This window comes from Lytechinus pictus, chromosome 11 (genome assembly GCF_037042905.1).
Source record: "Lytechinus pictus isolate F3 Inbred chromosome 11, Lp3.0, whole genome shotgun sequence".
Taxonomy (NCBI): domain Eukaryota; kingdom Metazoa; phylum Echinodermata; class Echinoidea; order Temnopleuroida; family Toxopneustidae; genus Lytechinus; species Lytechinus pictus.
This window is the reverse complement of record NC_087255.1, coordinates 14,944,047-14,955,442: the sequence shown is the minus strand read 5'-3', so window position 1 is coordinate 14,955,442 and position 11,396 is coordinate 14,944,047. Positions and strand designations below refer to the sequence as shown.

At 34.4% G+C, this 11,396-nt stretch overlaps 1 protein-coding gene across 1 annotated transcript; it reads left to right on the top strand.

The window, feature by feature from the left end:
• The first annotated feature begins 578 nt into the window (after positions 1–578).
• Positions 579–10,471, top strand: LOC129270862 (uncharacterized). Its single transcript, XM_054908200.2, has 5 exons — positions 579–755; positions 7,071–7,259; positions 8,476–8,507; positions 9,023–9,189; positions 10,014–10,471. The coding sequence occupies exons 2-5, from the start codon at positions 7,095–7,097 to the stop codon at positions 10,211–10,213; spliced, it is 564 nt and encodes a 187-aa protein (XP_054764175.2). The 5' UTR covers positions 579–755; positions 7,071–7,094; the 3' UTR covers positions 10,214–10,471.
• The last annotated feature ends 925 nt before the right edge of the window (positions 10,472–11,396 follow it).

Sequence of the window (11,396 nt, the reverse complement as noted above, 5' to 3'; positions counted from 1 at the left end):
AAAACCAAATATATTGCTTGCTAAACATTAAGAAAGATACAGAATAAGAACAACTCTGGTCGATATAAAAAGCTAAAGATTCAGTGCCATACTAATTTTATATTTTGAGCATGCGAGCAACTGCCTATCAACCCTATATGATGTCATAAAAAGTCACTTGTTCAAATGGTTCATAATTGGTGGAATATCACTTTTATAAAGACATTAAAGAAACGATGTCTTTGATTTCCATCTGCCGGAGAACCTGACTGAACTTTATGGAACTTAGATGACAATGGAGAGCTACTTGTACTTTATAAAGTCACATATTTGAATTTTGGGAATCGATAAGGCTGTTATTTCTTCAATGGATTTTCACAAATCCGTCATTTACCTTTTTCCTCCGTTGTCAAATCAAACCTTTTTGGAATGGACTTCCCTTTTACAAATGTGCACAAATCCCGGCCAAAAAAAGGAAGCTCACCCTCATTTGTTTGATTGTCAGACCAAAGTTACCTAATGATATCCGCAGAGGTAGGAGGAAGAAGGTCGGTTGTTAATGCAATCACATGTAAAGCAATCCCATCCCAGCACCTATTAATTAAATGAAGGCCAATGGTTTAATCATTAGTTACACCATGAGAGCTGGAAGGGAAAGGTGCTGGTTCCCGATGACATGGTTTTCATGAATCCCACACCAGCCCTGCCATTTCCATGAGTTAAGTCTGCTTTGGGATAGGCCGGAGGATTATCATCAGCATCGCTGGACAATCAAGGTATATATGTGCGACCAATTTATAAAATATTTGTAGACAGTGCCTTAGAATTTAATTATTCGAAAAAGCATCATTTTCTGAACGGTTTATCATCTTTGTATTCAGCATGAATAATAGCTCTATTGTATTTATAATCAAGAAAACAAGCTCTATCTCTGTAAAATTATGATGTACCAATGATATTGTGGTATAGCTCATGTTTGCAATTGATGGCATCGTAGTTTAATTCATATCTATTTCTTTTCTCTTCTGTTTTGTTATAGTAGAGCGGATTAGCTCCAAAAATCACAACAATTGTGCAAATTTTGACTAAAGCATGAAACTTTCACAAGTATTAGTATATGCCGTAAGATTTATTTTAAAGGTGGGAGGTAAATTTTAAAATGCCATTTTCGGTCGTTGCCATGGCAACGGATTAATTTCTCAAAAATGACATACATTCCCATGTAAATGGTAAATAAACATGACATAGATGACCAAAATGATAATTTTCAAGTTCCCAATTGAATATATATAAAATTTAGAAACATTCAAAATTAACAAGATAGTTCCAATTGGTCCGTTGCCATTGGAACGGCTTGTTTTTCTCCAGAAAAATAAAAAAACTGATTAAAAAAACGTTGTAGAATAGGATTTATCTTTAATTTTCCCTAATTTTACAGTGTTAAACAACGATATTTTGGTTGCTCAATGTATAAACTACATCTCAAGCCGTTGCCATGGCAACCAAATAACATCTAATTTACAAAAATAACATGGTAAACTAGACAATGGACAGGTGGAAAATACAACTGGAAATGACTTAATCTGTATGCTTAAGTTTTGCCCCCCTCATTTGAACAAAAAATACAGAATGTGTTCTGCAGGAGTTCTTTATAAAGATAAAAAATTATGTTGCCTTGGTAATGCTTGAATTAAATAAAAAAAACGAATGTTGCAAAGATCCCGTTGCCATGGCAACAGTTTATTTCCCTCTAGAAAGGTAAAAATATTGATAAAAATATAGAATACATGTATGATCATCATTCCATTTTCAATATTTTTAAGGAACTAATCAAAATATGATTGTGACTACATTTATAAATATAACATCTTAAGCCATTGCCATGGCAACCAGATAACATCTAATTTAAAAAACAACAGCAGGGATGACAAGGTTATGGATAGGTGAAAAGTACAATGAAAATTAACTTATGTAAATGCATAAGGTTTGACGTACTCAATTAATTTTGGGGAAATAATACAGTGAGTGTTCTGCATGAACTAATTGGAATGATACAGATTGATGTTGCCTTGGTAATACTTGAATTCAACGATAAATATCAATGTTGCAAATTGCCTGTTGCCATAGCAACGGATCATTTAGTACCAGTTTTTATTAAAAAAGGACTATAGAATCTGGTTTTTCTTGCATTTCCCCCAATCTTAGTGTGTTAAACATAGATATGTTTGATGCAAATTGTTTAAATAAAATCTAAAGCTATTGCCATGGCAACCAAATAATATCTAATTCACAAAAAAAAATAATAATTTGGATGACAAGATCATGGACAGGTGGAAAATACAAATATAACTCAATATGCGAAAGGTTTGGCTAGTCATTTAATTTTAAACAAAAAATTTACTAAGTATTCTGCATGAGTTCATTAGAATAATAAATTGATGTTGCCTTGGTAATTCTTGAATTAAATGATAAATATTAATAATTCAAATGTTCTGTTGCCATGGCAACAGCTCATTTCCCCCAGAAAAGTATCAGCAGCTTTGATGAATAAAAACATGATAAAATCTGATTTTTCTTTCATTTCCCTTAAGTTAAGGGTGTTAGAAAATATATGTTTGCGGTTAATATGTAGATAACATCTTCAGCCATTGCCTTGGCAACCAATCAAGATGTAATTTATAAATACAAAAAAAAATTACTGTTGAAATGATAATGGTCAGGTGGGATGTAAAATAAAGGTTTACTTTTAAAAGCTACATAATGTTTGACCAGTCATTAAAGGGAATGAAACCTTTGGAACAAGTAGGCTTGTGTCGAAACAGAAAAATCAAAGAATAAGAACAAAGAAAGTTTGAGAAAAATCAGACAAATAATAAGAAAGTTATGAGCATTTGAATATTGCAATCTCTAATGCTATGGAGATCCTCCCATTGGCAACGCTACAAGGATGTGTGATGTCACACATGAACAACTTTCCCTTTGATGGACACTGAAAATGTGTCTTTTTGCTTTTTCGTATGGTGATACAAACTCTTTATCCATGATGTATTCTTTAAAAATCTGTATTACATGCCCTCCTATAGAAAGAATACATGTTCTACTGATAGATATAATAAAAGAGGCAATTTAAGTGAAATATATACTAAAGTAATGGGGAGAGTTGTTCAAGAGTGACATCACACATCTTTGTCGCATTGCCAATGTGAGGATCTCCATAGCATTAGTGATCGCAATATTCAAAAGCTCATAACTTTCTCATTATTTGTCCGATTTTTCTCAAACTTTCATTGATCTGTTTCTTAGATTTTTCTGTTTTCACACACAAGGGATCGATCGTGCAACAACAAGAAAAAACTGTTGCAGGTGGTCGTAAACAGGTCGTACGTCAATTGTGAAAGGGGCTTTAGATGTTTAGACATATTGGATTACTCACTGTCCTTGTAACTTGTTCCATGTCATGATGTATTTACTGACTTTTAAAACCATGGTTTAGATATCAAAATAATATGCCCTTGGCAGATATTACACGAAATATGTCAATTCTTTAGTAACAGGGCTATTCTATAATCCATTTTTTGAAGCCACCTTGGATTTTTGACATACTTGACCACTGAGTGTTCTTGTAACTTGTCCTAATGTATAGTTTGACACATTTCACCATGGCATAAACTTATTCCAGGCTATTAAACAATCTACGTTTTTTTAATGCAGCAACAACCATTTTAGACTCTATTTTCAAAGCTATCTTGGATTTTTTAAATATACTGGACAACTGACTGTCCGTGTAACTTGTCATAGTGTATTACTTGACCATTGAAACCATGGTCTAGACACCAAATCATATATCCCAGACGGATATGAAATAAGCTATGTCCATTTATATATCAACAGCCATTTCAAACTCCATTTTTGGAAGCTGTCTCAGGGTCTTGGACACATCAGACCACTGGCTGTCCTTGTAACTAGTCACAATATACTACTTCACCCTTAAAACCATTGCATAGAAACCACATTAAGCCACTGGAATTAGATGTAATTTGGTTGTCATGGCAATGGCATAAGTTATTTGTATATCAACAGCAAACATAATGCTTTGCACTCTAAAATTAGGGGAAATTTATGACAAAATGCAGATTCTAAACTGTTTTTCGATCAAATTTGGTACTTTATTCGGGAAAAAAGGAGTCATTGCCATGGCAACGGGCTATATGTAACAGTGATATTTATCATTAAATTCAAGCATTACCAAGGCAACCTCAAATTTTATCATTCTAATGAACTAATGCGAACCACTGTAATCTTTGTTCAAAATTAATTGACTGGGTCAAACCTTGAGTTAATGGATTGCATTTTCCACCTGTCCATTATCATGTCAACCATGTTATTTTTTTCAAATTAGATGTTATTTGGTTGCCATGACAATGGCTTAAGCTACATGTATAATTTGAATGTTAATAGGAAACATATCCATTCTTACCCTAAAATTAGGGGAAATGAAAGGAAAAAATCAGATTCTACAGATTTTCTGATCAAAACTGGTACTTTTCTTGGGGAAATGAGTAGTTGCTATGGCAACAGGTCATTTGCAACGTTGATGTTTATCGAATTCAATTATTACCAAGGCAACTTCAATGTTTATCATCCTTAGAATGATAAATAGTTCATGCAGAACACTCATTGTATTGTTTCCCCTAGATTAATTGAGGTCAATCCTGATGCATACAGTGATGCACATCAAGTGAATTTTCATTGTATTTTTCACCTGTCCATATCCTTGTCATCCATGTTTTTTTTTTAATTAGATGTTATCTGGTTGCCATGGCAATGGCTTAAGATGTTATATTTATAAATTTAGTCACATATATATCTCGATTAGTACCTTAAAATTATTGAAAATGGAAAGATGATCATACATGTCTGTATTCTAAATTCTTATCAATATTTTTACCTTTCTAGAGGGAAATAAGCTGTTGCCATGGCAACGAGCCCTTTGTAACATTTTAAAAAGAATTTAATCCAAGTGTTACCAAGGCAACATAAGTTCATATCTTTTTAAAGAACTCCTGCAGAACATTTTAAGTACTTTTTGTTCAAATGAGGGGGTCAAAAGTTAAGCATACAGATTAAGTCAATTCTAATTGTATTTTCCACCTGTCCATTGTGTTGTCAACCATGTTATTTTTTTTTTCAAATTAGATTAATTTGGTTGCCATGACAATGGCTTCAGATATTGTTTGTATGTTAACAGCAAACATATCAATTCTTACCATTAAATTAGGGGAAATGAAAGAAAAATCAGAGTCCAAAGTCCTTTTTCTAATCAAAACTAGAACTTTTTTGCGTAAATGAGCCGTTGCTATGGCAACAGGTCATTTGCAACATTGATATTTATCGTTGAATTCAAGTGTTACTAAGGTAACATCAATGTTTATCATTCTAATTAGTTCTTGAAGAACACTCACTGTATACTGTATCCCCTAAATTAATTGAGTAGGTCAAAACTTATGCATAAAAGTTATTTTCATTGGATTTTTCACCTATCCATAACCCTGTCATCCCTGTCATTGATTTCTTTTAATTAGATGTTATTTGGTTGCCATGGCAATGGCTTAAGATGTTATATTTATAAATGCAGTCACAAACATATATTTTTATTAGTTCCTTAAAAATATTGAAAATGGAATGATGATCGTATTCTACATTTTTATCAATATTTTTACCTTTCTAGAGGGAAATATGCTGTTGCCATGGCAACGGGATCTTTGCAACATTTGTTTTTTTAATTTAATTCAAGCATTACCAAGGCAACATAATGTTTTATCTTTATAAAGAACTCCTGCAGAACACTTTCTGTATTTTATGTTCAAATGAGGGGGTCAAAACTTAAGCATACAGATTAAGTCATTTCCAGTTGTATTTTCCACCTGTCCATTGTCTTGTTAACCATTTAATTTTTGTAAATTGATGTTATTTGGTTGCCATGGCAACGGCTTGAGATGTAGTTTATACATTGAGCAACCAAAATATCATTGTTCAACACTGTAAAATTAGGGAAAATTAAAAATAAATCCTATTCTACAACGTTTTTTTAATCAGTTTTTTTATTTTTCTGGGGAAAAACAAGTCGTTGCCATGGCAACGGACCAATTGGAACTATCTTGTTAATTTTGAATGTTTCTAAATTTTATATATATTCATTTGGGAGCTTAAAAATTATCATTTTGGTCATCTATATCATGTTTATTTACCATTTACATGGGAATGTATGTCATTTTTGAGAAATTAATCCGTTGCCATGGCAACGGCCGAAAATGGCATTTTAAAATTTACCTCCCATCTTTAAAATAAATCTTAGGGCATATACTTATACTTGTGAAAGTTTCATGCTTTAGTCAAAATTTGCACAATTGTTCGGCTAATCCGCTCCACTATTAGTTCAGTTTCAAATGATTTTTTATTATCATTGTTCATGAAACACAATGAAAATTAATCAATACCAAAATTAGCGCAGAACAAGCATGATTTAATGTAGCATAATAGGCTGATTATGGGGCTGAAAGTGCTACAGTTGTACAGGTATACCAGGGAAGTGTTGGGTATACTAAGAGCTTTTATATTTGGAGACTGCGCTCTAAACAGGATTGTAGAGTATATGGGTCATGGAGTGCATTATTAGGCCATGCAATTAGCTACGAGAACGCATTATCTGAATTATATCGTCATATTTATCATGGTAGATATCAAAAGCTCATCGTATTTTTTTACTATATTCATAGTAGTTAAATCTTCTAAATTTCCGCGTTTAATTATGTATATTTATGGTTATATTGATTTGTGCTTACGGCTGTTTCCATTACATACGACTTATGATTCGTGATAAAGATTCGCGTTTCTACTAAATTATTTTTTTTATAAAGTAAATTAAGTAAATGTACATGAGAATGTCATATAAACGTAAACGGATACCCAACCAACAACAACAGAACAACAGAACCCGGCCACCTGCCACCTACAGTAGGCTTATATAGCCTTTATTCATTATTCCCTTAAAAATAAAAAATATATATATTTTAATGCTTGCTTAATTTCAGATTTCAGAGCAACAAAAAAGCGTGATGAAAGCAATCATTCTAACATCTGTATTAATAGTGTGTACCATCCACATGGCGTGGGGATGTGTGACCGGTGCAGGTCCATCTTGGGAGATCAACCAGCCAAGAAGACCCGGTACAGGTGCACGACGAAAATCTAGCAGACTAAGCTCTCGCAAATCCTTCTTGGTAAGTGTATGGTTAGCAGTCTAAAAGCAACCGCACACCTTACCAGTGGCGTACCTAGGATTTTTCACAGGGGGGGGGCAAAACCGTCCGCCAAAAAAATTGACAAGAAAAAAAAAAAAAAAGAGCTTCAACCTCGTCAGGGGGGGCAATAAGGTCTTCAAGCTCGTCAGGGGGGGGGCAAAAAAGGTCTTTCAAGCTCGTCAGGGGGGCAGGGATACGTCCTTTGCTTGGGTTGTGGCTCGTCAGGGGGGGCAGACTGCCCCCTCTGCCCCCCCCCCCCCCCGTAGGTACGCTATTGCACCTTACGATTGGTCTGCGACCCGATTTTGGAATAAAACCTAGTAGAATTTGATGCTAATATTGAGACATGGAATATCTTACTGTGTAATGTTCGAATTCATCGTACGAATACCTATGTTAAAATATGTGACGAGGCTATCATCCTTCTTAGAATAAAAGCAAATTTAATATGTAGTCGTAATGACGTCATATAGCAGTCGTACGATTGGCTACGATTTGAAACTAATTTTGCCTTTACTCCAAAATAAAGGCTTGTAATCTTTCAAAATGTTTATATCAGTATTCTTTAGATTAATTTTAACCTCAAATAAAATGATATGTTCCATTCACATTTTCAGAAAATCAGCAAAGTGCGATTTGTTCCAAAATCGGATCGCAAACAGTCGTAAGGTGTGCGGTGGCCTTATCGCGCTTACACGCATTCCAAAACACCCACCAAATCATCAAAATATACTCCCAAGAATGTATATAAACACCCACGTATACCTCCTAAATTACACATACCCTCTTCCTCATCCACTCACACAGTCATCCACCCTCGCACACACATACCTGATACACACTCACAGTGGCGCACATGATTTTCCCTCCCTGTTTTCTCTCAAGTCTAATCTCGCGCCAGACGAGATTATTTGTTCGTCATTCATTTGCATCATCACGATAGTACTTTTCTCAAAATACTTTATAAGCCTCGCATACAAGTTCAGAAGTACTCATCGCAACTCTCCCATTTGACAGATGAAAAATTACCATTCATGAAAATAAAAATATATCACATATCAATATTGCTCATATTAGAATTTGCCTCAATTCTTTTCATTGTCTTCTCTTTCTTCCTTTCCTTCTTTGTTTCCTTCTGATTTGTGTAATTTTGTATTTTCTTAACATCTTTCTCACTTTGTATTTGCCTTTTCAGCTCGACTCACCTCCCAGGCCAATCAGTTCAGGGTAATTTTGAATCGTATTATCATTTTTATTCGGAAAGATTTTTTTATTTGTAAATAGAAAATCATATATCCCATTAATATTTATAATGATAAAGGTTTTGATGTGTTGATATAATATATTAAGAAAACGCAATATGGCCTATTGTTTGTTAACAATTATACTTGTTCTTATTTATCACATTCTATTTATGGACATGCCAGCTTATCTCCCAATCGTAGTTACATGAAACCTACGATATTTGATTCGTATAATTTAGTTGTTGATGTTGTTGTTGTTGTTTGTTTAGTATAATGGCGACCAGTCATGTTTGACTATTACCGCTAACTCGTTACTATTTGTTTTCCTTCTTTCTTTTCGTTTCAAATTAAAATCAATACGTTAAAATACCTGATTTAGTGTTTGCTGTGTAACTGTGGCGAGATAAACCCGATAATGTAGACAGCAGACACAAAGAACCCCTGAATATACATGATTTCATATTTCCAGTTTTCTTATCTCTCCTTATAATAATATAGAATACCTTTTGCAGTAGTGACGTATTTTGCTGGACTTATAAGCAAGGAATCAGCATTCCAAAGCATTGATGTTGATGCTAATGGTCTCGTTTCATTGGAGGAGTGGATATTGGGAGGAGGTGACATGACCGAGTTCAAACATATGCTTATTCGTCTTGACATAGGAGGTAAGAACACACGGGAGCGATGAAAATGAAGTATGTTATCATCACATTGGTATGTTCACTTTTGCGATTCTGTTTATGTAGTATTCTAATTTCTTAGTTTTGGCATGTGCATGAAAAATACAATAATGAAAGTGCTGGTTATCCATCTTGTCTGTAGACCGGGAGATTCAAAATCATTGCTATTGTTATACCATCGAGTATCATTATTATTATTACTTTATGATCAATATGCTGATATCAATATCGTGCTTTAATATCATCACCCCTACTATTTGGTATCATTTAGTACATAGTTCCACCCTTGCTCCTATCCCTGATGAAATGATGATGGATACAATTATTACTATGAATTATTACACTCGATCATATCATCGTGGATATTACCATTAACATTTATTATTTTATTTGTCTGATTTGTTATTATTCTCATAAAACATTTAAAAATTGTCATTATGAGGTTTGCATGATTTCACTATGGATATAGCGCTTCGACAGAAAATTTTTGATTATTCACTATTAAGGGTTTTACAGAAAAAAAAAATTTGCATAAAACAATAACAGAATCATTCTGTAAATTCATAAAACAGGAAATTTTCTGAAATTTAAAGGGGAAAAGGGTGTTTTATTAAAGGAAATTTGTAAGGTTCCATACACCAAATACCAATATCCTGTGATTTTACATGATATAATATAAGATTACGCAATGTGGTAAGATTACAGGTGTTCTCGAGACTCTGCTGCAGGAACTTTTTTTATTCTAAGGATAAATTTTCTAACAGTGTATGTCTTACGTTTTTCTATTATGTCTTGTTTAATTCTTACAGGCGATCAAACGATCTCTCTGACTGAGCTGAGGCCATTCAGTCTACCAAGTGAAGGTCCAAGAGATGTGGTTTTTCCTCACCTAGAAATCCCAGACCCTTTGCCACGAAGACCAGTTCCAAGAATATCCGCACCAAGAATGCCGAGACCTCGTCGGCCTCCATTTAGACTCGAACCACGAGAATTCCATGGAGCTCCTTGAACATTATGCCCAATGCCTTTGCCCCGCAAGACCAGTGCCAAGAATATCCCCACCAAGAATGCCCAGACCTCGTAGGCCTCCTGTGTGGAAGCTTTCGAAATATTGATAATGATAGTTGGCTGACGAACTTTGAGTAAATTTGTCAGGATTTTGATTTATTGTTTTTATGGATAATAGCCTGCTACAGCTTTATGTCAATATTATTGTTATTTTACCATTCGATAAATCATATAAAAGGATATTGTATTACTAAAAGTATTCAGAAAAATTATATCGTGTATAATTTCGTGTAATATGTAATGAAATTATATTACAGCTATAATTTGAGTCAATCAGTGTGTGGTGTCTGTGTCAGGATAATGGAGAGTTCGTCTTATGTGGTTGTGTGTGGTGTGTGTTATGGTAAGGGAGTGATAGTCGTATGTGGGTGCATGCAGTGTGTGTAAGGGTATATTGTGTGTTTGAGGATGTGCGGAAGGTACGCAAGAGAGAGTGGTGTTGATAGTTTGTCGGTGTGTGTAAAGGTCACCGCACACCTTACGACTGGTCTGCGACCCGATTTCAGAATAAAATGTAATAGAATTTGATGCTAATATTGAGACTTGGAATATCTTACTGTGTAATGTTAGTAATCATCGTACGAATACCTATGATCAAATTTGTGACTATGATATCATCCTTCTTAGAATAAAAGCGAATTTAATATCTAGTCGTAATGACGTCATAGCAGTTTTACAATTGGCTACGATTTGAAACTAATTTTGCCTTTACTCCAAAATAAGGGCTTGCAATCATTCAAAATTGTTATATTATTATTTTAATTAATTTTAACCTCAAATAAAATGATATGTTCCATTCACATCTTCAGAAAATGAGCAAAATGCGATTTGTTCCAAAATCGGGTCGCAGACCAGTCGTAAGGTGTGTGGTAGCCTTAAGGGTAATGGAAGATTAATGATGTGTGTGTGCGTGTGGATGTGTGTTAGGATAAGGGAGGTAAGTCGTATGTGGGTTTGTGTGGTGTGTGTGTGTTGGGTTAGGAGAGGGTTAGTCGTATGCGGGTGCATACAGTGTGTGTGATGGTAAAGGAGGGTCCGTCTTATGTGGGTGTGGGTGGCGTGTGTTATGGTAAGGGAGGGATAGTCGTATGTGGGTGCATGCAGTGTGTGTAAGGGTACATTGT

Coding starts and splice junctions, on each gene's coding strand:
- LOC129270862 (XM_054908200.2), top strand. CDS start 7,095: ATGAAAGCAATCATTCTAACATCTGTATTAATAGTGTGTACCATCCAC. Junction 7,260..8,475: donor GCTCTCGCAAATCCTTCTTG/GTAAGTGTATGG, acceptor TTGCCTTTTCAG/CTCGACTCACCTCCCAGGCC. Junction 8,508..9,022: donor CCCAGGCCAATCAGTTCAGG/GTAATTTTGAAT, acceptor ATAATAATATAG/AATACCTTTTGCAGTAGTGA.